The sequence below is a fragment of the Scaptodrosophila lebanonensis genome, unplaced genomic scaffold, assembly GCF_003285725.1.
Source record: "Scaptodrosophila lebanonensis strain 11010-0011.00,11010-0021.00 unplaced genomic scaffold, SlebRS2 tig00000024-arrow-pilon, whole genome shotgun sequence".
Taxonomy (NCBI): Eukaryota; Metazoa; Arthropoda; class Insecta; order Diptera; family Drosophilidae; genus Scaptodrosophila; species Scaptodrosophila lebanonensis.
In genome coordinates this window covers 6,545,793-6,573,681 of record NW_022060538.1, presented here as the reverse complement: position 1 = coordinate 6,573,681, position 27,889 = coordinate 6,545,793, and the positions used below count along the sequence as shown (strand labels likewise).

Sequence of the window (27,889 nt, the reverse complement as noted above, 5' to 3'; positions counted from 1 at the left end):
TGTTTTCATCCAAATCGTTTAATTCTAAGTAAAGTTATTAGCGAAAACATTTCACATTTCATTTTGAAATTTGTTGTAGAGGCTTCTAAATTTATTCTGTGAAAATTTAAGTAATGCGATAATTTAAGAAAATTTAATTAATATATGTCTATTTTTGATGTTTGTTTTGGTTTCTTCTAAGGGAGAACTGGAGAGACTACTAGTTGCTATACGAGCCAAGATTTTTATGAAAATGTTTGGTCTTTTATTTTTATACTCTGTACATGAAATGTACAGAAGTATATTAGGTTTGCGGGAGCTGAAAAATGTAACAGGCAGAAGGAGGCGTGGCAGACCCCACAAAGTATATATATTCTTGATCAGCATGACGAGACGAGTCGATCTAGCCCTGTCTGTCTGTCTGTCAGTCTGTCCGTTTGTCCGTCTGTCCGTCCGTATGAATACCTGGATCTCAGAGACTATAAGAGATAGAGACACCAAATTTTGCACAAAGATGCGTTATGTGTGTATTCTATACGAGTTTGTTTTATTTTTTTGATTTTCCCCCCCACTTCCCCCCTATGGGGGTTTTACCGATTTTCCATTCGTATAATCGCCTATATCTCGGAGACTATATGACAAAGGAACACCAAATTTTAGTCCCAGGTGACTTATGTGAATACGCAGAAAATGTATATTTTGGAATTTCCCTCCTTCCCCCCTCTACCCCGCAAATCGTAACTCCCGTAATTCTTGGAATTTCGAACTAAAATTTTGGAAATATCCCCAGTTGGTTATTATATGTCCGTATACCAAGTTTCACTATGATAGACCGATTTAACGAGAAGTTATAGCCATAAATATATTTGCTGCTGCAGCGCTGCTCAAGCGCTGCCCGCGGCTGTTGTTGATGGTGCTGTTTGGTTGACTGCGAAAATGCTTACACAGACACGAATAGATGCGCATAGGCATACATACACTCACACAGACGCAATTGCTATGTAAATGTGCAATTATACACCCTTTACGTGAGTTCGAATACCGAGAGAGGTAAAATCGATCAAAATTTTTTTTATTTTCTTAATTTTTTTATTTTCTATAATTATTGTTAGTCGGGTGTCCCGGACTTTAGCTTTTTTACTTGTTTATATTACAACCAGGAGAAAAATCTTCAAAAGCGTAGTTCGTCTGCCGTCTGAAGTGAATTCCAAAGTAAAGTAACTGCTTCCATTAAAAAATTCATGGATACAGAATTATTGCTCACATAACAATACTATACTGTATTTGAGTCATCGGCACAAAAAAAAATATCAAAAAAATTTAACAACAAATATTAAGTTTTTTTTTAAACTTGGTACATATTTTAGAGAAACTCTCAATTTATAAACTAAGTTTAAGCGGCATAAATATGCGATCACCGATCGAAACGTCAGCCAAATTTTTAATTGATATTAATAGAAATGTAAATAAACATCAATTTACCGAACATTTGGGCAACTAAAAAGAGAGTGCATGGTGAGTTCCACACCACTGGATTGGAAACCAAAAATTGGTCTGATGTTTTAAAAAAAACAAAAAGAAGCATTTTGGTGCCTTTTATCTCTTCTGAAAATCGAATTTGCTGATAAAAGAAAAGCCTTATGTGAACGTAGAAGTCATCCAGAAGGCTTGTACTGGCAGCCGGAAGACCATCTCGGCCAATGACCTACAACACTGTAAATTAATGTATCTAGTCCGAAGAGGACTATTTAAAAAAATATAAATTGCTTCTGTACAACATTTTTTCCTATTTTTTAAAGTCTTGGCATGCAGCTTGTTTAAGTGTGCTGTGTTGTTTCTAAAAAGTTCAACTATCAGTTTCCATTTTAAGTAATTTTTGCGAGTGTTTGCGCTCGAAAATAAATCGGTACTACTTAAAAGGAAAACATAGCGCGACCAAACTGCCTTGGAGAATGTGAAAGAAAAAATGCAAAGTGGCAAGTGGCAACAACGTGACTGCCGCCAAGTGCTGCGAGTGGATAGAGACCAGAGACCACAGAGACCACAGACTCCGCAAGTGCCCGCTCACGTAGCAGCCACGACAGGTGGTTAGATGATAGAAACGTTTGCTTTGCTCTCTGGCTCATTGCATTCGAATGATTGCCACAGATTGCGGTGCAGCTCTTGTTGCTGGTGCTATTGCTGATGTTGATGCAACAATTAGCCTGAACTTTCAACAGCAACAACGCAAAACTGCAAACAAGCGTCTCGAATTTTAGGCAAAGAGCTGCAATTTGCAAAACATTTCCTCGCCAGTTCACAAATCAATCGCCAAGCTGTTCGAAATGCAAAACCAAAAAAACACAAAAATGTTGAAGAAAAATACGCGCACGGACGCGCACACATTGCGCCCACATCAGTGGCAGTGATGGGAGTGGGGGCGGGGTCTGGTTACGTTGCAGCATATAATGCGTTATGATTCGCCGTCTGTCTGTCCAAATGCCGGAAAGATGAACACGGCCAGATTATATGGCTTGAGCTGCCAGAGCGTGCAAGTGTGGGTGTCTCGAGCTGAAGGTGTCTGTGGGGCGCTTGGTCGTTCATTCCTCAATTTGTGGCACAAGCCCAAAAACTCGCATAAAGCTTAGTGAAATGCATGAGAGAACTTTCGGTGGAATTTAAAGACTGCTTAAAGAAATGCATGTCTGCCTCGTGCTTTCTTTAAGAGACACTTATTGCTTGTTTAACATTTAGATTAGATGACCCAGAACGGATCGACATAGCACTATGTAGATAACTGTGCTTGTAATGCTTATGTAATTGGTTGTAAAGACATGGGAGAGACTGAGAAACCAAAGCAGCTTCTTTATTTTCTAAAACATATTAAATTGTGTATATTTTCACTTAATATGAATCTGAATTTAAAGACTTCTTCAAGCAATACTTGAATATCTCATGCTTTCTTTAAGATACACTTATTGCTTGTTTAACATTTAGATTAGATGACCCAGAACGGATCGACATAACACTATGTAGATAACTGTGCTTGTAATGCTTATGTAATTGGTTGTAAAGACATGGGAGAGACTGAGAAACCAAAGCAGCTTCTTTATTTTCTAAAACATATTAAATTGTGTATATTTTCACTTAATATGAATCTGAATTTAAAGACTTCTTCAAGCAATACTTGAATATCTCATGCTTTCTTTAAGAGACACTTATTGCTTGTTTAATATTTATATTAGATGACCCAGAACGGATCGACATAACACTATGTAGATAACTGTGCTTGTAATGCTTATGTAATTGGTTGTAAAGACATGGGAGAGACTGAGAAACCAAAGCAGCTTCTTTATTTTCTAAAACATATTAAATTGTGTATATTTTCACTTAATATGAATCTGAATTTAAAGACTTCTTCAAGCAATACTTGAATATCTCATGCTTTCTTTAAGATACACTTATTGCTTGTTTAACATTTAGATTAGATGACCCAGAACGGATCGACATAACACTATGTAGATAACTGTGCTTGTAATGCTTATGTAATTGGTTGTAAAGACATGGGAGAGACTGAGAAACCAAAGCAGCTTCTTTATTTTCTAAAACATATTAAATTGTGTATATTTTCACTTAATATGAATCTGAATTTAAAGACTTCTTCAAGCAATACTTGAATATCTCATGCTTTCTTTAAGAGACACTTATTGCTTGTTTAATATTTATATTAGATGACCCAGAACGGATCGACATAACACTATGTAGATAACTGTGCTTGTAATGCTTATGTAATTGGTTGTAAAGACATGGGAGAGACTGAGAAACCAAAGCAGCTTCTTTATTTTCTAAAACATATTAAATTGTGTATATTTTCACTTAATATGAATCTGAATTTAAAGACTTCTTCAAGCAATACTTGAATATCTCATGCTTTCTTTAAGATACACTTATTGCTTGTTTAACATTTAGATTAGATGACCCAGAACGGATCGACATAACACTATGTAGATAACTGTGCTTGTAATGCTTATGTAATTGGTTGTAAAGACATGGGAGAGACTGAGAAACCAAAGCAGCTTCTTTATTTTCTAAAACATATTAAATTGTGTATATTTTCACTTAATATGAATCTGAATTTAAAGACTTCTTCAAGCAATACTTGAATATCTCATGCTTTCTTTAAGAGACACTTATTGCTTGTTTAATATTTATATTAGATGACCCAGAACGGATCGACATAACACTATGTAGATAACTGTGCTTGTAATGCTTATGTAATTGGTTGTAAAGACATGGGAGAGACTGAGAAACCAAAGCAGCTTCTTTATTTTCTAAAACATATTAAATTGTGTATATTTTCACTTAATATGAATCTGAATTTAAAGACTTCTTCAAGCAATACTTGAATATCTCATGCTTTCTTTAAGATACACTTATTGCTTGTTTAACATTTAGATTAGATGACCCAGAACGGATCGACATAACACTATGTAGATAACTGTGCTTGTAATGCTTATGTAATTGGTTGTAAAGACATGGGAGAGACTGAGAAACCAAAGCAGCTTCTTTATTTTCTAAAACATATTAAATTGTGTATATTTTCACTTAATATGAATCTGAATTTAAAGACTTCTTCAAGCAATACTTGAATATCTCATGCTTTCTTTAAGAGACACTTATTGCTTGTTTAATATTTATATTAGATGACCCAGAACGGATCGACATAACACTATGTAGATAACTGTGCTTGTAATGCTTATGTAATTGGTTGTAAAGACATGGGAGAGATTGAGAAACCAAACAAGCTTCATTTTCAAATTATGAAGACACATCTATATTTTCTAAAACGTCATACAATGCGTATATTTTCACTTAATATGAATCGGAATTTAAAGACTTCTTCAAGCAATACATTTCTGTCTCATTATATTAAATGACCCAGAACGGATAGCAGTGTAGATATAACTGTGCTTGTAATGCTTATGTAGTTGGTTTTAAAGACATGTGAGAGATTAAGAAACTAAAGCAGCTTCATTTTCAAATTAAGCAAGACACACCAATATTTTCTAAAATATCATAGCATATAATGCATATATTTTCACTTCACATGAATCGACTCTAAAGCTCGACTTTATTTTCTTTGACAAACAAACCCCTTGGCAGAGTTTCTTAGGCTTTCGGTGGCTCGACTAAATGCGATGTGCTCAGCTATCAGTCAAGGTAATGAGCCGGACTGGCAATAGTTACAAAATGTAATTCCTAAATAGCGCTCAGAGCTTACACGACAGTATTAAATGATCAAGCTGAGCTCTACAATTAGAAATAATAAGGGATTTTTGAAGATATCTCATTAACTTCTTCCCACACCCATCCATTTGCAGAGAAACCTGAATAGTCTGCCTTGGGCGCTGCTGGTGCTGCTCTTGCTGGCGGCTCTCGCGCTTCAGTTCGCGTCAGCAGCCGAGCAGGATGAGAGCGCCAGCACAGAGAGCAATGAGATTATACCACGTGAGGCCATCCAGAAGCTGGACTACTCAGTGCGGCAGGCGCTGCTGCGTGCCATAGACAAGCTGGAGCAGGAGGAGGCAGCCGCGGCCACAGCGACGCTGACTGTGACGGAGACAATACCGGAGGAGGTGGGGTCGACGGCGCCGACAACTCAGCCCACGCCGCCAGCACAAGCACGGGAGCGCGAGGAGATTCTGGAGGAGAGCACCAGTGCTGTGGACGCAGTGGTGCCAACCGTACAATTCTACACGGCGACCTTTGACGAGCGCAATGCGCAGGAGCAGTTGCTCTCCTCATTCATCGATCGCTCCAAGCTGTGGAAGAAGACAACTCTGCGCAAGCAGAGCTCAAGTGCTCCCCCCTCCTCCTCCTCCTCCTCTTCGCCAGCGCCATTGCCCATTGAGGCGAAGACGTTGGATGTGGGACCGGACAGCCGTCAGCTGACCCGCAGTGTGGGGAATGGGGTCCGCACCAATGAAATCTCGCATGAAGGCAGCAATGAAATCAAATTTGAGATACGCAACTCCAAGAAGGACACCACAGCACGTCCTGCCAGCAGCAGCAGCCTTAGGACGACAGCAATACCAACAACAACATCAACGACAACACCAAGGCCGCGCACCACACGCCGACGCACCACCACCACCACCACCACCACAACGACCACAACTACAACCACGCCGCGACCCACGCACAATGAGGATGGCGAGAACATCGAGTTGGTCGACAAGGAGGACATTCGCATACAGGAAGCACCGCTGGTCACCGCCTTCACGGTGGATCTGGACGAGCGCGGCACGGCCCAAAAGTTCCGTCCCATTGTGCACAACAGCGCGCTCAACTATCAGCAGCAACCACAGCAGGTGGCCCACATTGGTCCCACCATAACCAAGCTGAATGTTCTCGAGGCCGTGTCGCCGCCAACGCCACTGCCCACGCAGTCAACCACAATTACCGCCCAGACGACAACATCGACCAGCTCCTCCACAGCACCACGCGCAACCACTCCAGGCTTGCTCAGCGCCACCACCAACAACTACATCAAGGTACGCATTGCTTTTAGAATAAAATAATTAAAGCGTTCCACGACTAGATTCTTAAGTCAAGCTGAAGGGAATACAAGTATTACTCATATATTACTGAAATTTTGTACTAAGTTATAGTAACTAGATATTTCCTCATTTTCATATTAATACCAACTTCTTAAGATTCTTTGATTAAATTCTTTAGTCAAGCTGATGGGAATACCTCGCGTATATTGGTAAAATGTAGTGCTAAGTTATAGTAACTAGACATTTCCTCATTTGCATATTAATACCAACTGTTTTTAATTTGCAAGTCACGAGTATCTAACTCATGCAAGATTATGAACGTTTATACATCGATTTAAAGAGAATAGGCTTAAAGAAGGCTCAATCGCTCGTTTGTCATTCATGAACATTGCACGCAAGTCTTTTCACTCCTTAAGATATATATGCGAAAGGCAGGAATTATTTATTGATTTTGTAAAGACCTACAATGTTTTGTTTTTTCATTTCCTACAAAGGGGCTTAGAGGCCCTAAGATAACCAAACATATATAGTTTATCAAGAAATAACGTGTTATAGCAATCGTACGTGAGGGAAAAGAAATGAATGCTTAATCTTAATGCCAATCTTAATGCCTCCCTTTTGTAGCAGGAGCCAATTGTAGGTCTAGCGCCCGTGAATAACTATCTAATCGAACGTCAGCGCGCACTGGAACAACAGATCTATCAGCTCAAGTTGCAGGCTCAGCAGCAACAGGCATTGATTTTGCGCCAGCTGAAAATACTGGAGGAGCAGAGTCGGTTCCATGGAAACGGGGTTGTCGGTGGCATTACCAGTACGCCGATTGCACAGTCCAGCAATCTGCAGACGACGCAGCAACAGCCCCTGCCGCTGCAGCAGAAACTATTGCAAGCACCGCAGCAGCAACAGCAGCAGCAACAACAACAACAGCAACTGTCGCTGGAGGCAATACAAACGCTGCAGCCTCCGGCACCGGGTTACACCATAAGACCTTCAGTAGAATTTATACCCAGCACACATACCAAGACCATTGTCTATCCCACATATCCAATCGAGCAGCAATTGCCGCTGCGCGATGCGGTTGCGGGCAATAAATTTTCGCTGCACAATGGCAATAGCAACGGCAACGGCAACAGTAATAACAACAATAACAACTATCAGAAATTGGCAACACCAACGAATGCAGTGCAACAAATTTTCCAAAACTTGCAGCAAAATTTGCAAAACGCAGCGGAAAATGTAGCGGGCAATAGTCCGACGGTCCAGCAGCCGTTGCAGCCTGGAGGCCAATTCAGCTTCGCTCCCGCCCTCAACGCGCCCCCACAGCCGCTGGAGGCGGCATTGGTGCAACCACTGCCGCAGCATGGCTTTCAGCAGTTTCAACAGCAACAGCAACTGCAGCAACAACAACAGCAGCAACAGCTGGCCGTGCCAGCCTATGTCAGCAATGCGATCTACCAACAACAGCAGCAACAGCAACAACAGCAGCAGCAGCGTGCGCGCCTCTTTCGCCAGGAATCGGGCACGGCCAATTTTGGCCTAAATTCGAACGTGGAGATACAGCCAAGCAACTCGTTTGACGCGCTCTTGCCACCGACCCTTGTCAGTCAACAGCAGCAGCAGCAACATCAGCATCAGCATCAGCAGCAACAAAGCTTGGACAATCAAAATTTCTATCGCCAGCATTTGACGCCGCAATTGAGCAGCCAATTGCAGCAGAATGCGCAGCAATACTTGCAACAACAGCTGCAGCAACAGCAGCAACAAAAGGCGCCCGCCGCAAGCGGCAATGTCAATTCAGGTAATCATCTATACTATAACAATAGCTTAAATCAGAGAATCAAGCCAACAAATAATCTTAGTCAATTTAGTAATTTAAAAAACTTTGAAGAATTGAAAATAATTAGTAAAGTTTTAGCTCTGAACCACGGCATACCACCATTTGCGTCACAAAATCTGCACTTCAATGTCGGGGGAGCCAGTGGCACTTTCTAGGCCCACCAACCAGCATCTCTATCACCCAGCACTAGCACTTGCACCACCACAATCAGCACCACCAACACCACCACCACCACCACCGTCACAAAGAACAACCACCCAGCAGCACTCTGAGACAGACCCAAGAAATTATTGTCCCAGCACTTTTGCATACTGCACTTGAATGACCGTTCCCACGATCCTAAGCAGGATGCTCCCTTCTATATAGTACATATACTTGTACTTGTAGTATGTATCTGTATGTCTTTTATGCTCTTTGTAAATATGCGTTCAAAAAATGATAATAATAAGAATAATACAGAATATATACTATTTTAAGAGACGCAATCAGAGCTGCCAGAGCGCAATTGTTTTGTGGAACTTAATTGTTTACTTTCTTCTGCGCGCTTGGCCAGGTTAAATGTTGAAATGTAATAATTATTTATTTTTATGTGAATAAAGTTAATCGTAACGAAAAACTGGTGCGTTGTTTGTAGTGATTCCTGTACGATACAGTTAAGGTAAGTAATCTAAAGAGATAAGAGCTTGAATTTAACATTAAAAATATAATGTTATATTCTTTGCAGGATTTAAAACAACTTAGTCAAGTCTTTAGTTGTATTTTTAATTAACTTGCACATGTATTGCGTTTGAGATAGTTCCATATTAAATTATTTACACATTTTTAGGGAATGTATAAGCTGTCTGCCCAAAAGTATGCAACATAATTTCCTGGGTATTAACATTTGTACCTGGCTTAGAGATGGCAGACGTAACACTTTACATAATGAGTAACAGGTGGCGCTGGTGACTATTTGGCGACTACGAATGTTGAAGTTCTCCGCCAAACTTGTGGAAGTATTGTTTTTTTGTGCCATATTATTCTGCCTCAATAGCATTCGTAATTGTAAGCTTTAAAAAGAAGCAGAATTTTTGAGAATCCCCACTATTGGAAAATGCTCGCTGTAATTCGGAAGTTTTCACCAACCACATCAAAATATCAAGTTTTGGATTCAGTTATGCCAGGTTTTTTCTTGTTTATTGCACAGTTACAATATACATGTTCACTTTCATATAATTTATTACATCTAAATTACTACATATATGTATATATATAAAAATATGTGGGCTCTCGCTGTCCGCTATCATTACTGAGTTTGAGGGGGTTAGGTTAATAGTTGGTAGCCGTGATCGGATGGCCAAAATGCCAAGCACACGATTCTAAACATAGACAACAACTTGGAGCGGAGAAACTCACTTGGTTGGCTGATGAAAGCCAAAGGCTAAAATTACACAAGAACTTACAAGAACTAACACTAAACAAGAGTTGTGAATAATTTCTTTTTTAGGCTGCATCTTATACAAAAGCCGCGCTCTTTGCCAATTTCCAGGGCAATTAATTTAACAGTTTAACAGGGTCGCTTGTTTTCCTACATGCTACTAATTAATATAACAATGTTTTTGCTACTCAGTTTTGGGGAGGGGCGGGTTTCAACTAATTGCTAAATATATATCTAAAAGCTATAATAGATTGTCAGACATAGTGACGCTGCTTAATTAATATATGGTACACGTACTATTTTTTTGTGGGTTTTCATATTCTTTTTTTATAAAAAAAATTATAAGAATTCGTTTTGAGCTTAACAAAAACGCAAGCTAACTAAACTAACTAACAATAGAGTAATATTCACTCATTATGTATAATAAATATTTCAATATGTTTGCATCTTGTTTCCTTCACTTATGGTTTAATATATATTTTTGTCGCTACCTATAGATAGATAGAGCAGCTGCACTTAAAACTATCATAAAAATTATTATCATTATTATGTATATGCATATAAAAAATATTCTTTACAATTCGTATAGTTTGCTCAAGTCTTAAGAGTACAGTTGATTTCAATATGAATTTATGAATTTAAAGGTTGAACGCACAATGTGCGCGTTTTGTGGGAGCGTCAAGGATTTAGTGTAGTTGCTCTGCTTTGATTTTGTTACAGGGTCTATCTGTCTGTCTGTGTCTGTCGTTGGGAGAGTCAATTATTACAACTGACTGTATTTCCTCTACATATATATATTTAAATATGTACATATGTAGGCTTAGGGCTCTAAAAGTATGGTTTACATATTTGCTGCTGCAGTTGCAGCTGCTTCATCATCATTCTACTACATAAGGCACACGTTTTTGTTACATCAGTTGTAGGTTTAGGGTTAGTTTAAGTTGCTTTCATCTTTCATTTACACATACACATACATAAATACGTTTATGCGCAACGCAAACATTCCAAATGGCTTAGAAACAAAGAAAATGAGTTAATAAATATCAAATTAATTACAATAATGTACAGAAGAGTGTGGGAGTGTGGGAGACTGCTCTAAACCTCCACGCCATAGGTGCGATCGATGACATAGTCGTAGCGCTGCTGTTCTGAGTTTTCTGCATCGGCAGGTGCCTCAGGCGCAGCAGTACCATTGCTCAGGATAGGCTGTTTGGGCACCGCTCCTCCAGAGGCGTTGGCCACGGCAGTAGTCAGCTCGCGACGCGCTTGGCTGCCCGCATGATTATGATGATGATGATGCTCACTGAGATTCTTATTTCTATTGTTACTGGCAACCAGAGCACTGTTGATGGCAATGGCTGTCTCAGCAGCTTTGTCCTCCTCGTCTTCTTCCTCCTCCTCCTCCTCGATGGCATCGGGATCAGGCAATGTGTATTCGGTGGGCAGTTCAGGCACGGCCATGCCTGTGCGCGTAAAGAATGTCATTTTCTCTCTGGATGGATGGAAAGGAAAACAGTATGTTGATTTAGTGAGGTTGGACTTCATAGACTTCAAAAATAACGATAGATACTCACTTGAATGACACCAAATCCGGACAACCCTTGGGCACCTTCGTCTTGCGCAATTTGTGTATTTCTTTGGCGGTCTTCATGAGCAGCTTCTGCAGCTGGCGCTCCTCTGGACACTTGGAGGGATCGGCACGTGCCACCAGGCGCTGGAACTCCTCGTTTTCAATGGCCCAGGCAGCAATCTGGGGATCCTTATTGTCGGCTGCCTTTTGCAGACTATAGAAGAAGTCGAAAAGTGGGCGTTAGTGAGAAATTCTATTCGTTGAACCATATGTCTGTGAACACTTACACTTCCTTGAGGTTCTGCAGCTTGGCGATTTGATCATTGAGGAAGAACAGCTTACTATGCTGCGCTTGCAGGTCGAGCTCCAAGTCCAAGCTGGTGCGTGGAATCTGAGTATGATGTAGTTCTGTGCGCGATGATATATGGTTGTTAATTTTATGTCATTTAATTTGAAAGCCTTACTGAGACACTTACTTGAGACTGACTTGGACGCTTTGGTGTGGAAGCGTAACGAGCGTCGTTCGGCGGCTCCGCGATGGAAGGTGTGAGGCGTTACACCAAAATGCATGGCCGAGTCCGAGTCACTGCGATTGAGGCGACACGTGTAGCGATTCTTGCTGACAGCCGCCGAGGGGGTGAAGGTCTGCGAACGCTTGACGGGTCTGTCATCCAGCAGCTGGCCGCGCGACTTTTCTGGCAGAAAGGCGCAATCTGTATTGGTTTCCTTGTCGGCATACTCCTGCTTCATGTTCTCCAAATAGGCGTCTAGCATGCAGGCCGCTAAAGAGTATGGCATAAGTCATTAAATTGATTTTGTAGGTGCGCTACTATTTAGTGGCTACTTACAATGCGTTGTGACGACGCCACCTACAAGATTCTCCTCCTCTTCTTCCTCATCATCATCGTCTTCATCGTCACTGCACTGCTCACCATTAAGATTCTCGTGTTCGGGCAGCTCCTCGGCTATTTGGGCCTGCAGCTCCAAGGGCGGCGCTTGATTGCGAGTCAGAGTCGACGTCTGCGACGAGGTTATGGTTGACTCATCAGAAGATTCTTCCTTGCAGTTTGCTGCAGTCGCAAGTGTAGCCGAAGTATGTGTGGCGGCCACGGCCGCAGCGGCGGCAGCAGCACTGGTCGACGGCATTTCGAGCGTTTCAAAGGTGGGCATGAACTTTGAGCTCAGCACATTGTACCACTTGAGCGTGGAGTCGTCGGGGTTGAATTCGGCCATGCTGATTTGTACAGTGCCCTGTGAAATGTAGATCAAAGCATTAGTATATATCTCGGCGTTGAAACTTATCTAGGAACTTACGATAATCTCCTCCTTCTGGCCAGTCATGCTAACCACAGTGACCTGCAGACTCTTGGTAAGCAGCTTGTCTAGGGAAATGGGCACGGCGAAGGTGTCATTGAAGACGGGCTTCTGGAAGTCCGACAGCGCCTTTGTGCGTATGGAAGTGAGGGAGTTGGGCAGCAAGGCGGCACGCAGATAACTGTGGAGATGATAGAAGAGTTTTCATAAGCAACATGACACAGCGACATCAGGTGAATGGTAACTTACACTTGCGAGTTGTCCGTGGTGGCTGTCCATAGAGCGGATAAATTGTTGGCACGTTCTAGCGAGACGACCAATACACCTTCTTGCTTCAGATACTTCAGACCTATCTGCACCTGGGCAAGCTCCTTGCGCGGCAGATGGCGCGATGCTTCAAAGACACCCGAATCCCCAGCTACGGATTCATTGCTAACGGCCGCCGAGACTGGACGCGTATTTGAGGTGGAGGAGGATCGACTGAGCATTTCCTGTGGCAGATCCAGCAGTGAAGGTTTCTCGGAGATGGGTGACAGTGGCGCTGCGAGATTGAGCGGCGAAGACATATTAAGTTTCTGCAGCTTAGCCTCGAGCATCATGCAGTCAAGCACAGTGGAGTCTAGATCGTAGGGATGACCACCACGAACGATGGCAGCTGGGACGATGGCAGCTGGAGTCGAAGGGTAGGCGGGTGGTGGCATCGCATTGGCATAGGTGGGCTCCTCCTTCAGCTGCAGCTGTGACTGCTGCTGAAGATCCGCGGCTGCATTGTATTTCATTGGCGATGCAGGTGGTGTCTCCATGGACAGGCTGCTGCGTGGCGACAAAGATACCTCCGAGGACTGCTGCTGTAGCGGCGCATGCACCTGCGAGGCCAATTGATGCTGCTGCCGTTGCTGTAACTGTTGCTGCTGGAAGAGACGCTGCGAGCGTCGATGCAGGTCAACCACATCGATTGGCGAGTCTACGGCAAACGGATCGATATAGATGTCCGTGAAGCTCAGGGCGCTCTTGCTGCTGGCTGTTGACAGGGAGCCTAGACTGGAGCCACTGCTAATGGAGAAGGTGCTCTCCGATGAGAAGGACTTGAGACGCTCCTCCAGCAGCTTGGTCGACTTAAGGGCCTCCTGCAGCTTGTCGAGCAGCAGCTGTTTCTCTTCGTGCAGTCGCAGGCGATTCGCAATGCATGTGTTGGTTGCCTCGTGCGCTTCACGAAGATCATCCTCGAGCTTTTGGCGCGTTTGCTGTATTACCTCCTTCTCCCCTGGGCTGCGCGATTTCAGCGAGATGCTGTTCAGGTCATTCAGCAGCTTCTCCTTCTCCTGTATGAGCAGAATGCGATCCTTATCCGATTCCAATTGACCGGGCTCGATGCGTTCGACATGATCTGCCAGCTGCTGCTGCAGTTTCTTGATGTGCTTGCGCCACTCGGCGTATTGCAGCTTCGTCTTGGCCATTTCAGCAAAGCGGGCGCCGCTGTTTAGCGCGTTATCGCCGGCTCCACATAGATCTGTCTGCGATGCCACGCAGACGCGATCGAAGGGCGAGGCGGCATTCATGAGCTCTGTACTCTCCTCATTGATCTGTTGGCGACTCAGCTCGTTCTTGATCTGCACTAGACAGCGCATCAGCTCCTCGCGCTTCTTCTCGCCCGACACCAGCGACTTGTGCACCTTTAGCATCTCCTCGCGTATGGCCTGCACTTCGGCGATGTCATAGCAACCGTTCTGGCGTGCATTGATCTTCTCGCCCACTGAATATAGGGTGTTTACACCCCGTTCCGTGTACGAAATATCATTGGTTATGTGTGTGAGTTCCTGTTTCAATTGACGGACACGTTCGCGAGCCAACATCAAATCGGCGCGCAGCAATTCAGGATCGTGCCTGCTCATGGAGCTGGACGACGAGCACACTGCGGGTTTGAAAAAAAAAAAAAACAATTTAGCTATAAGTTGCTTGGGTAAATGAGGTAAGGGTTGACTTACGACTGCTGCGACTGGCCGCCAGTTTGTTCAGATGGTTGTATTCCTCTTGAGCCAACAGTAGGCGCTGCTGCTTCACATCATAAATCTCACGCTTATTCTCTAGCTGATCCTGGGCCGCGGACAAATAGTCGCTAAGCATTTGCTCCTGCACGCTCTTCCACTCCTGGCGTGGATCCTCGAGCTGTGTGGTTCGCTCTATGTGGTTGATGTAGTAGCGTCCGATATTTGAGTCGTAGGCCTCTTCCCAGCCCACGGGTAGCTCATCGCCCACACAATCCTCGAACGACTGTGGCTTCGTGTAACTGCAAAAAGGAAGGGAACGGGGAATACGGATGAGTAAGAGCGCTCTCGAGCTGACCTTATCAGCTTATTTACACACAAATGGCGCACAGACTGGCAAACAGACAAATCGCTAATGAATTTCCGTCCGAAAGCAGATTCAACAGATCATTTGCTCTCTAGCCGGTCTTTTTGGTCTTTGTCGCATCTCCAACAAATATATAAATATATATAAGTATATGCATGTCTTAGCGCTTGGAACCCGTTTGTCCGGCCACTGTTCCCACGCCATTTAGGCCCCCATTGATATTGACTTTGCATAGCTGCGTTTCTTAAGTGTATTAGTTACAGAATGTGTACGAGTATGTGTGCCCCTTCTTGATAAGCTGGGGGCTGGGGCTGTGTTGGTGCTGGGGCTGGTATGCGTCTCTTTGGCATTTCCTGTGAAATTCGGGTAAAAGTTGGCACAAGTGTACAAAATATTGTTGTTAACGCCATAGTGAAATATTTGCCAAAGCTATCGGCGGCTTTAATTTGTGGAATTGTGGAATGTGTGTACAGCCGAAACGACTACGAGACTAAGGCTACGATGAAGACGACAACATTGTTGTTGTTGTTGCCATATGTCTAATCTTATCTCCGCATTTTGCGGTAAAATGCTGATGACGATGTCGCCGTCGTCGACGTCGTTGCGGCTAAGCTTTATTTTTTCATTCTCTCTCCTGCTACTTTGCTGCCGTTTATTTGCGAAACTCAATTTCAATATCAGCCAAACAACATTTTCGCATTCCAACGATAATTGCTAATCTTCATAAATTAATTGCTCCAATGTGTGCGGCTGTCTATAAGTGTCTGTGCCATGTATACATCGTATATATAGTATAGCAACGCATCGCATCGCATCGAATAGATAACATGTCGTGAGCTCAATTGAAATAAATATTTTTGTTTTCTTTCAGGCAGGCCATTTTTATGATTTGTTAATTAATCATTGCTGTGGAATTCTGGAGGCCATTAAATTTAAAAAAAGGCCAGCCATGATAATCAAATTTGCGTAGATATATACATACATATGTATATACATATTTAAAGCAGACAATTTATATTTAGGCAATATATACTCTATATATGTAGATGAGCTCAATGGTCAAAGATTGTTGCGCAGCATTCCATAATAAATTTTCCTAGAAATTAACACTATAGTTGATGGCACTTGACTACCGAATGCTCTATTCACAAGTTGTTCAGAATACACGGCTGTCCATGGTACGAATTAATTATGAACCAAGGTGTCCAAGTTCGTTGTAGATTTCTCTGATCTAAGCTTTACTTGATTTTCATGCACCTTAAAGGAATACTATTGTACAGTTTTGCATCTCTAGCTTTTGCAGACTGTTAGATCGAGAGGTTCATACATGCAGATGTCTGTTCCGAATGCTACACCCTCGCAGTAATTAGGAATGGTAATAACCCAAGCTTAGCTTGAGCCGCATAGAATTATAGTAATGCTCCAATAGAGTAGCTTGTATAGCCTTTATATCTAGTAGATGCAGACGTGATTCAATGCTAATCAAAGCTAATATACCCTCTCACGTATTGGGTATTACATTCGCGCGCACTGCAGCCCGAAGATATATAATCTGTATGTTTGTTGGCTTACTTTAATCGTTTTAGCTAGAATTTTGCTTGTTGACGCAGGCATAAAAAATAAAACAGACGCAGAGCATTTAGCGATGTGTGGCGCAACGAAGATGTACACAAGCAGCCAGCAGCGGCATCATCCTCAACACCATCATCATCATCATTATCATTAGGCTCTTGTGATTGATTTCTTGAGCAATTTGCGAAATGGTTCGATGAATCGCTTTCATGATAAGTCTCTTGGGGAGCAGCTGTTGCCCAGTTTTGGTGGCCAGCTTATGGAGGACGCTTAAACGTGCGCTTGCTGAGGCAACAACGGCTTTGTCCACAAATGATATTAATAATAGCGTATACTATATGTACATTTCGATTCGATTGGACTTTAGCTGCGCTTTGGCGATCACACAAAGGCCATGCATTTTGCACTTCAGACACAATAAACTCGCTTTGTTTAGATAAAACGAATTTAAACGAAACAAAAACAAAAAAAAAAGTGGCACAAAAACATTATACAGAGGTGGGGTGTTGTATCTTTTTTTTTTGTTTTTTGTAGATACACATAAAAATTGCAGCCGTATGAAGTAAACAAACAGACTGTGAGGCAGCCAACAACACAGACAAATAAAATGCAGCCAAAGACATGTGCCAGAATTTTGACATTATGACAACAAAAGGCAATGGAGATTGCGATTGCGCAGAAGCGACGTTGAAGTTGAAGTCAACAAGAGCAGCAAAAAAAAAAAACAACTAAAGACAACAGCAGCAATGGTTTCATAATTCAAATTTCAACGAATTTATGTATTTAATTGCTTATTTTCATAAAGTCTTTCGTTGCCCGCTCGCCCATAAATAAATAAACAAAATACACTTTCTATCTGCTTGCATTAGACTTATTATCATTATGACAATTATTGTGGCTGTTGTTCTTCACATTGTTATTGTTTGCACAGGTTTCAATTGGATTGAGGCGGAAGTGCCGCTGCAGGTGTCACAAACAGCGGCACAAACAACAAATCAGCACTTTCGATTAATCAGAAAATTGAACCTCCACTCCACCGGTACTCAGTTATATTATTTACATTTATTAGATTTTGCTTAGACTTCAGCGACCGTAGCGAGCTCAGAAGACACATACATATACTTACGAAGCTTTTCAGACTTGTTCCCCTTTCCAAATTCGTGCAAACTATGCGGAATCGAAATAAGCTATTTCTTTTTAAAATTTAAAATGAACTCAGAATAATTTAACTGAAATACACCCTTCCTTTTAGCAATCACTCCTATGGCAGTTGTATGATAAAATATGGACGCTATATATGGTTCGCAATAAACATACTTTGCGTATCTTATACCAATTTTGGTGTCCCTAGTTGTTATATTTTAAAAGTTGCCGGTGTTCATACTGACGGACAGACACTAACGATTTGATCCTATATAAGAGTATGTGTATGGGATTTACCGTGAGTCTTTCACCCTTCGATCGAAGGGTATAGAAAATATTGACGTTATTCGCATTTGAAACTGGCTAGTGGACCACACAAGGTATAAAAACCACGCTATTAAATAAAATTTAAATTTTAAGACTTCCGTTTTTTTCGTTAACTCTTTCCTTCTTCACATTGTTTTTGGAAATTAAGAAAATTTTAGCTATATATTCATTTGCCGAAACTAGGAAAAGTGTGCAGGCATCTTCGTTTATTCTTTTAACTTTGCTGTTTTGATGCATAATTTAAAATAAATCGGTATTATAAGTATTATGAATTAGAATTCCATAGACTATGACTACATGCCATGCAAAAAGTTAAGCTAGGCTAAAAAAATGTTGGCTCTTGGTACCTGACTACACCAACTCACGACATTATATATTGTATGACTGTATCATTAATAGTTTTTATCATCAGATAAGAATTTTAGATTAGAAGATAAATATGAAGTGACCTTCAGCACCGCGACAATCTCAATAGGATTGGCGAGAATTAAAATGGCCTTAATTAGACAGACTCGTAACTCAAATTTTAGACGGGTAGGGATATACACATTTCCTCTTAGCATCAGACCCTGTTGTTGTTAGAAATATTGAATAATCCTGGAACTTCCCCTCCCTCTTGCAAAGTGGTACCTGAGAGCAGTAAAAATCAATGAGACTTAAAGACGCCATTGTCAGTCTATGTGGCACGCAATTGAATGACACTAGACTCGGGCGCTCACGAGCCAAAAAAATAAAAAAAAATAGTCGCACCCCATAGTAAAAAAAAGACGCCAGTAATAAGGCTTCTCTTTTCTCTCTTCGTCTTCGTAGTCGCTTCTCCTCCCTTCTCATCACTCGGCCAGCTTTTGCTGACGTTGACAGTTGGGGGCCAGTCTTAAAGCCTATCGACTGTTATATTTGTTTCTTGCTACCCACATGATGTGCCATAAAAAACAACCAACAACATTAAACTGAAAGATACGCATAGATACTGAAATTGTTGTTTAATATTGTAAGAGCGGCATAAATTAAATTATTGTAAACAAAATATTTATGGCGCGGCGCAGTCGACGACGGGCTTGTAATAAATTCGCGCTTAAAAGAAAAATATGTAAAAAATAAATGAAGTCCAAAAACAAGTTTCAAGCGCTCAAAAATATTTCAGCATGTATTTTGTTGTCACAATAGCGGCAATAGCAACAACAAAAACAACAACACGGCATTGTGGGGCATGGGCATGGCTGCTGTTAAGTGCGTGCGTGTCGTGTAGTTGTGTGTGTAATAACAACACACACACACACTCAGAGAGAGAGAGAGACAAGCGGCAGTTGTTGTTGGTTTTGATGATGGCGGCAACGCTCGCGACGACGAAATCAGCGACTTTGTTATTAGAAAACAGCGGCTGTGACAGCAACAACAACAATCACATTTAACCTTAACCCTTTTCAGCTGTTGGGGTGCAAAACGCAAAAATATTTGCAACACATGATTGATTGGTTTAAAAGAACAACTGCAATACTGTTTCAAAATGAAATGATTAAATAGCTATTGCTTTCAGTTCCTTATCTTTGCACTAGTTTTGACACAAACAGCGCTGCTATTGGAATTTATAGTTCTTATTTGCAGCGTTGCTACAAAGTCAATAAATGATTAAACGTTTCTGTTTGTTATTCAGACAACGCCCGTTTAAAAATGAAACGCCAAAAGCAAAAGTTGTGGTCATTGTTTCTTTTAGAACCAAGTAGAGGAAGAGGGTGAAATAGGTCAAGAGTTACCCTGGTAATCTGAAGATAATAATTCCAACCGCATTTCAGGAAAATCAAATAAATACAATAAAATTTAGCTATCAATGGTGAAATTCTGCTCACTGAAGACCCCAAAAGACAAGGCTAGCTAGACGACACAATCATGTTACTTAGTAGTTGCAACTTGAAACTAAGATTATTTAATAATAACAACCTCCAAAAACCAGCACAGTTTAGTTATGCTTAAGAAGTTTTGAAGTAACGCGATTTTTCAAAACAATGTCATAAACAGAAAAACTTGTGACTTGTGTAAGCATATTTATAAAGCAGTTAGTTGAGTTGTGCCGCCTGAGATAAGTTTATCAATTCATACTGAAGAAATAAACTAGAAAATTAATCTGAAGAGATTCTACAGCGCAACTTCATACCAGGCAAAGGCTGAAAGAAATATCGGGTGCGAGCTAGAGCTACTACGATACTTCCCTAGTGCGACATTGAGCCTGTCTGTAAATACTTAAAACTGTTGTACCAGAACTTAAGTCCATGCCATCCAATAAATTCAAAATATATAAGGATGTCTCGATGCGCCTTCTTCCTTGGGATAAATATTCTAAGCCCAGGAAAAGTTAAGTGTATTCTAAAGTTATTTAAAAACAATAAACTTGACCTTACTTGCAGTGTGTGTCTCTCCCCTTCTCTTTTAAATCGTGTAATTTAGAATATGCTGATTCTGCTATTAATTAAAATTTATACTTTATACCTTTTGAAAACTGTCCCAAAGGGTTAAATGAACTGCACACTCTCGCACGCATACGGGCTCGGACTTACAAACAGCATAGGTACATATGTACATACATACATAATACATAAATGGGTATAAACAATATTATTTAACTGTTTACGCGGCGTTTTATGCTAATTTGCCGTCATAAAAAGTATATCTCGCCACTACTCTGATGTGCGTGTGCGTGGAATCTTTCAGGCCGCCATATTTTTCTTGTCTTGCTGTTTTTTCTTTTTGCGTTACTTTGCTTTTCTTTTCATTTCATTTTTTTTTTCATTTCTGAGCTCCACACATGTTGTGTGTTTGTTTGCGTATTTTTAGTATCGAAACAGCGTTCACGATATGGCGATAATGACTTTGAGACATCGTTCAGATTCTTCTATTTTAGCATAAATTCAAAGTACTTTTGTTTTCGGCCATGTTCGGTTGTTATGACTGAGGAATTCAGGTTTCTGTCTGGCATTTGAATTAATGTCATTTGATATGCCAAAGCAAATGTTAAATTAGTTCGCTATTCACAGCGAGAACAAATGTCCTCAACTGAACGTGGGCCTAAGACGCGCTCACAAATATCTCATTTAGCAATGCAAATTGATCGTCCGAACGACGCCCAATAAATCGACAAACGTTTAGATCATCGATTTAATGAGCGATCTAAAATATTGTACCTATGTACAAATTCTAATTTGCATAGTTTATTTATTAAGTGGGCGATTGCAGCAAATTTGATTTTTTGATTTGATTTTTTATTGTTTTGAATACTTTTTTAAATCATATTACCATCTATTCCATTGAGAACAAATCAAGGATTGTACAGTTTTTGTAAATGTTACTCAAATAACGAAAGTTGTTCGCTCAAAATACGCGAGTACTAGTTTTTTCGTCTGCGTGGATGAACGCCCGGATTTCTAAAACGGCTTAGTCCACAATGACCAAACTTAGTGAGCAGACTTCTCCAGGTCCCTGTGCATTTCGAGTTTATTTTTCTCCTTCTGAATGTGATTTAAGTTTCTGTCTCTCTTTAAAGTTATTTCATATGGTGAATCATTATTTTAATAAAAAAGCAATAGAATATCATAAAAAACCACTCAAGCTATTCAATCGTGATTACGGTTTTGACGTCCCAAACAATTACATCACAAATTATTTTATATTAAAATTTAACTAGTCTTTCTTAATCTATTGCTAATTGTCCAAAAGTATATTGATTCGGTGTTCCAAATACCAAATACTGGGGACTTGTAAGAACGTAAGATTTCGGAAACCGCGAATTCTTCAAATTAGTATTGGGAACGCAACGAATGAAAACATGTCGCATAGCCTAACGTTTCGCATTTACAAAACGGTTTAGAAATGAGAACTGGTTTGCATATTGATCGCGCTTTTTCAGTTTGTGGTTCCATTCCCAGACTCTCAAGATCGAATGTAAAACAAATAACGTTCTAATCTATGTGTTGACTCTAATGTTGCGTTCATTTGTGTCGAGCGGAACTTGTGCATTACTTTGCCGAACACGTTTTCCGGTTTACTTAGAAGTGGCGAAGACAAGAAACTGCAATGGAAGAAGAAATATGCATATACGTACAATGTACATACTTATGTTGTATACTGTATCAATCGGTCAAGTCGAGCTTGCCCACAGCTCACAGACTAGCTGAGGCAAATTTGCGAAAAATAAATACAAATTTGAACATAAAATAAATTTATACACACACATAAATACATATACTAGTACTATATATGTATATATTCTTTATAAGATATAACAAGCAATGTCGTAGCGCGAAAAGCGACAAAACGCAATCACCTTGACATACCTACGTACGCCCAAATGGTCTGTATACGAGTATGTGTGTGTTGTTATGTGTTTATGGCTTGTGTGTTGATTGTGACAGCAGCACGCGAAATATCTGACAGATGCTTGAAATTTATTAGCAGAAATAGCACTAAAAATAGTTGTTGTGGCTCCCGAGATACTGGGATGCTACATAATGTTTAATAAGCATACTTTATGCCTTGTAAATTATATTTTAAGTATACTATATGTACATAGTATACTCGTATGGCTGGCTTTATCTGCGATACAGTTGTTGCCCGTAAATATTTTCTAGCTTAATCAAATTACGCTATAAAGGTCGTCGCCGTTGTCGTCGTCGACTTTGTTATTATCTTATCGCTGACGTTGCTGTTACCTACAACTCTCGTGTTTTCCATACAGAGGGAAGTTTCTTGGCTATTGTGTTGCTATATCTTGCTATATATGTGTGTTGTTGTTGCCATGGGCTGTTACAAATTAAAAAGATATTAACTGCATTTCCTGTCGCCTGCACTCGCCTATTTATCTCACTCTTTAACTTCCTTCCGGCCCGGCCTATGCGTATACGTTTCCATAATTTTTACTAAATATTTGTCTTTTCTTTTTGTCGTTGTTGTTGTCGTATAAAAAACGGAAATGCTGCGACCAGCCAATTTCCATTTCAAGCTTATCAATGCATTTTAAAGCTGCCTGCATATTTTAAATGCTCTTACAACAACATCTGGCTGGCTGTCTGGTTAGTTGGCAAGTCAATGAACTTCGTCTGCATTTGTCTTTGGTCTCTTTTATGGCGTCTGTCATTTAGTTTTTTTCGACGTGTCTTTTCCACACATTTTTCAAGATAAGCCAACGACTTGGGACTAGCTGCTGGCTTTTTATCTACGAAATTATTATATTCACGATCTATCTAACCATTTCTTCTTTTTCAATTTTGTTGCTGGTGCTGTTGTATAAGACTAGCTAGGCTAGCTCTTTCGATCTCTACCTCTGTTCCCCGATTCGTAAGTGGGTGTCAATTACATGAATGCGAGGCAGACGACAATCACAGATACACTCATATATGTATATAGGCACATGTCTATATGTGTATGGGTATGGGTATGGGTGTGTGAATGCGGCCTCAGCTTTCGAGTGCTTATTTAAATATGCGTGGGCAGGAGCGCACTGCGATGGCCAACGATCATTAGTCAGCGTAATCCGTGATCCGAAATGCTTCCACATTGGAATGCGGAGAATTCAAATGAATGACTATTTGCAAGTACAAATTTGGTAGAGCAATGGAGTGAATAATTCACATTTCAATTGTGTAGATGCAGTCTGAAGGCAGCACTGGTTTGGCAAGGAATTGAAAAAAATGGGAATATGTATCTCCAATCAAATAATTCCACAATTCCACAATTTAGAAAAATAAGAGTTAAAAGATTTGCTTACTGGTTTGGTGTAACAAAACAAAGTGTGAGTGATAAAAAACTTGATCAGCAATAACCTTGGCTGATAATTGAATAAAAGTGAGTTATTTATGTATCGACAAATTCTTTTATGGCAACAGTTGTGTGTTTCTAAGAGTTCCCCCAACATTTTCGGATTTACTAAGAAGCCTCTTCTAGCCAGTTCTTTTTTTTATAGCTATTTTATTATCTATCTTTTAGTTTGGGTAAAATAACGCCTATTTATTACATTTATTGAATATATTGTTGGAAAAAATATTTGGAAATTCAGTGCAGTTTTATGTACTTCTAGGAATTGGGGTAATTATGGAACAATCATTAACAGGGGCGAGTTGGGAGTGTATCGGAAACAAAAACAAAAACTTGGTCTTTCTTGGACGTAACAGAACCTGTATTAGATCCTATACTCCCTATATCCACTCGTCATTACGCAATGATCAAGAATATATATACTTTCAACACATTCTAACTAAACACTAAGGTATACTCTTTAAGGGTATAACAAATAATACAAATGTATTCAAACTTTAGAATAGTTCTTAAATTCTATAAAATCAAATATTTTTCATAAATTCTTGGCATTTATTTTGAAACTTGAACATGGATTAAATTGTAGAGGCGCTTAGCTAGACTTCTAAACCAGCTGATTGGGAACAAATCATATTCAATAAAAATATGTGTTTTTCTATTACTTTTGCTTTTTAAAATTCAAAACGACCTTTGAAGCCTGCCATTGGCATGTCTTTGCATTTATTTTCGAAACTATACATGGATATTGTTACACAACAACGACAACAACAAAGACAAGACTAGTTGTTGTAAAGAGAAGGGGGAAACGATCAAAAATACAAAATGTCTGCCATAAATTCCAAAGTGAACAATTGAAATAAATTTTTGCGCCTTGGACGTGGCAACTGCATACAAATGAACTATTAAACAAATTCATAGAATTTATGCCGGCTAGGGGGGCAAAGGCAGACATTCAAAGCGTCCATAAAGCGTTGACAAACACATACGCTCCCTATGTACATTTGGAAGCAAAGTTAACTTAAATTGATATTTATGATTTTATGACTTGTTTGGGGAATCGTAAGTCTTTGTAGTCGGCTTTTAGTATTTACTGTTTGACAGTTCTCTGAGATCTTAGCTTTATATGTGGCATGCAAAAAACAACAAATGTTTGTGCATAAATTTTGAGAAAGATGTCGTCGTAGCCAAAGCGAGACGAAGAAAGCCAATGTCTCAATCAAAATAGACAAAGATCTTGAAAAGGCAAATCAATTCACTTTAAAGGTTTCCAGTTGTTCATTGTTGTTGTTGGTTATTGATCGATGAGCTCGTGTTGACATATGCATGTTATTTTTTATATTTCTTCTCTTTTCCAATTTATGTGGGCATCTATATTTAGAAAGCCCCACCACCATACATATGTTAATAAGTATGTCTCGAGACCTTTAATTAACAAAACTGCAGCAACATTTTATGCCAATTTCACTGAGAAACCATTTTGAAAAACGAACGCAGCACCTAAAATGTGATTTCAAAATCTGTTGCTAGATGTTTTGTTTGAATTTTGAAAAATATGCAAAAAGTATTCAATACGTCAACAAAAATTCTTGGTATGCGCATTATAAAGCTTAACAGGGGCACAGCTCGGAAACATTTTTTCACTTGTACTCTGACGCCCACACACACACATCAAATGTGCACATGTATATATCTATATACATACACTATATGTATATATAGTTTCACTAAATTCTTGTTAAATATATGTATAGTATGTGGATATGTGGTGGAAACCTTGGCACAGCGCTAGCCCGTCAAATTTTGTTTCTTTCCACCTGCGCAAAATTTCAGATTCGCTATAAATGGTTCCTGGAATTGTTTGGCAACAAAAAAAAAAAAAAAAAAAAAAAGGCCAAATAAAATGCAAGATACAAATGAAGACCTACATATACAGATCCATACATTAATTCAATGGCCAATTGTAAGCAACAATTTGCCGAGCTGTTGAGTATTTAGTCTTCGAGCGCAAAAATTAAATGAAAATTAAATATGGGTACTTAAACATGTTTTAGTTGGTTGTTTGGCACGATCGTTAGCCATATATAGTATATAAAAGTCGGCTACTCTTGCGCCTTGCTCTTGTTGTTATTGTACTCTGTCATTAACAAAACAACTGGTGCGACCTTCACATACCAGAGCAACCAACCGACCCGACCGACCGACTCTGTGCGAGCATTCAGTGCGCATATGTAAGTATATATGTATCTGTATGTATCGTATATTGAAATAATAATAAATACTTTGTATGTATGAATGTATGTGCGTATCTACAACAAAGACAACAAAAAAGCAAAGCAAAATCTGACTGCAGAACGTGAACGGAACGTCGATGTTGACGTCGCGACGTCAGTTGTTCGACTTGAGGCACAAATTTTTGTATATTGTATCTGATAGAATGTAAGAGTTGTATCACAGCTACAAATATACATACATACATAGATATGTACAATGTATGTATGTGTGTATGCAAGAGCTTGTAATGTACGCGTTCAACTCGTTCAAAAGGGAAGTCGTTGTTCGCCATGAATGTGTACATATTAAAATATTTCTATATAAGTACTTTGTATGTATGTATGTATGTGTTTATATATGCATGTAAATATAAAGCGCGATTTGTGCTTCAATTTAAGCTGATTTCTGTTTTTGGCATTTTATAGCGTATTCTTTGTTGGACATGACGTGCAAGCCTTAAGGTCGTGCATATCGAAAATGTGGTTAAAATATACTGCAATTATTACTAATACTGTTCTGTAATGCACTGACATAAGCGAATAGTCATAAGAATCATGAAAGAATTCGTAGCTGATTTTATTACAGAATCGCCACAGCTATAAAAAGAATGAACTGCAGAGAAGGAATTGTAAGGAGAAGTTTCTGCTAATTTTATTACGGCACAACCAGTAATAGAATCGTCACAACATCTATAAGAAGAGAAACTACAGAGGAGGAATTCTATCTATCTATCAGCTATCTAGAAGAAGTGAATTCCCAGAGGAATTGTAGAATTGATGATGAGCCTCTTCTATTTGGGAACAACAATCAATACTATTTCGTTTAATTGATCTTTCTTTTTTTAGATCCATATTTGTTCATCAATCCAACGAAATGTACTACTAAATTAGTCAAAAATATAAATTCCCTGTTTAGAGTACAAAAAAAAAAAAAAAAACTGTAAAATTTGTAGCCCTAAACAGAGAGTTTGGTCACTTAAAATGAGGGGACATTTTCGTGGTATAATTTTAAATTGTTCAAAAAAAAAAAACAAGACCACTTTTTGATCATTTTAGGCATATATACATACAAATTTCTAAAACCCCCGGGCACATATTTTATATATTATTTGGCTATTTCAATTTTAAAAATTAAATAACATTGAAATTCTTCTCGGAAATATTTCATAATTTTTTTCAAACTTGCCAAAAGCCAAAACGCAAACGAAAAGCTGCCAAATGAAAGCACGAGTACATACATATGTATGTGTGTAAATATGTCTGTAGATACCTAAATAAATTCCATTACGTAGGTATGTAAGTATGTCTGTAGATATATAAAGAAATTCCTTTACGTTTAAATGTATACATGCATGTAGATATGTATAGCATCTATATGAATATGTATGTATTTAGTTGGTCGCAGACAATTTGGCAATTTTCATAGCGGCTAGCTAACATCATTTTGAATATTTCTTTGAAATCTTTTCTTTTTATAGCCATATTTTTGTTTTATTTCTCGTTGACTAAACCAACAACAACAACCAGCACAATGATGAAGTCAAACAATCAAATGTGTAGAATATGAAAGCTGCCAGCGCGAGTCAAAAGAATGCCACCTCCCCATGTCAAATGGGCCAATTAACATTTTTGTTATTTCTACCTTTGTTTATAAATATCAAATATGTTTTGTTTTACTTTGTCATTGTTGTTGTTGTTGCTGTAGACGGCACATGCGGCATATGCAAAATACGTTGCGCAGAAATATTTGAGGTTATTTTTAACACC

General features: G+C 39.7%; 2 protein-coding genes across 2 annotated transcripts in view; one reads left to right on the top strand and one right to left on the bottom strand.

Annotated features, from left to right (window-relative positions):
- Positions 1-5,151: 5,151 nt before the first annotated feature.
- LOC115622022 (DNA N6-methyl adenine demethylase) lies at positions 5,152-8,682 on the top strand. The gene is made up of 4 exons (XM_030515881.1): positions 5,152-5,178; positions 5,340-6,512; positions 7,143-8,316; positions 8,434-8,682. The coding sequence occupies exons 1-4, from the start codon at positions 5,152-5,154 to the stop codon at positions 8,508-8,510; spliced, it is 2,451 nt and encodes an 816-aa protein (XP_030371741.1). The 3' UTR covers positions 8,511-8,682.
- Positions 8,683-9,504: 822 nt separating this feature from the next.
- The window catches only part of LOC115620954 (protein kibra), a 33,079-nt gene continuing 14,694 nt past the window's right edge, over positions 9,505-27,889 (bottom strand). Inside the window, exons 2-9 of the mRNA XM_030514470.1 lie at positions 14,642-14,943; positions 12,906-14,568; positions 12,657-12,837; positions 12,191-12,593; positions 11,819-12,124; positions 11,630-11,750; positions 11,347-11,556; positions 9,505-11,264 (exon numbers count right to left, since the gene is read on the bottom strand). Of these exons, the coding sequence (XP_030370330.1) occupies positions 10,868-11,264; positions 11,347-11,556; positions 11,630-11,750; positions 11,819-12,124; positions 12,191-12,593; positions 12,657-12,837; positions 12,906-14,568; positions 14,642-14,943 (3,583 nt within the window). The 3' untranslated portion in view covers positions 9,505-10,867. The remainder of the gene's footprint in view (positions 11,265-11,346; positions 11,557-11,629; positions 11,751-11,818; positions 12,125-12,190; positions 12,594-12,656; positions 12,838-12,905; positions 14,569-14,641; positions 14,944-27,889) is intronic.

Excerpts from the sequence above, each read along its gene's own strand:
- LOC115622022 (XM_030515881.1), top strand. The coding sequence starts at position 5,152 with ATGCGATGTGCTCAGCTATCAGTCAAG. Across the intron at positions 5,179-5,339 it reads GTGCTCAGCTATCAGTCAAG|AGAAACCTGAATAGTCTGCC; the intron begins GTAATGAGCCGG and ends ATCCATTTGCAG. Across the intron at positions 6,513-7,142 it reads CCACCAACAACTACATCAAG|CAGGAGCCAATTGTAGGTCT; the intron begins GTACGCATTGCT and ends TCCCTTTTGTAG.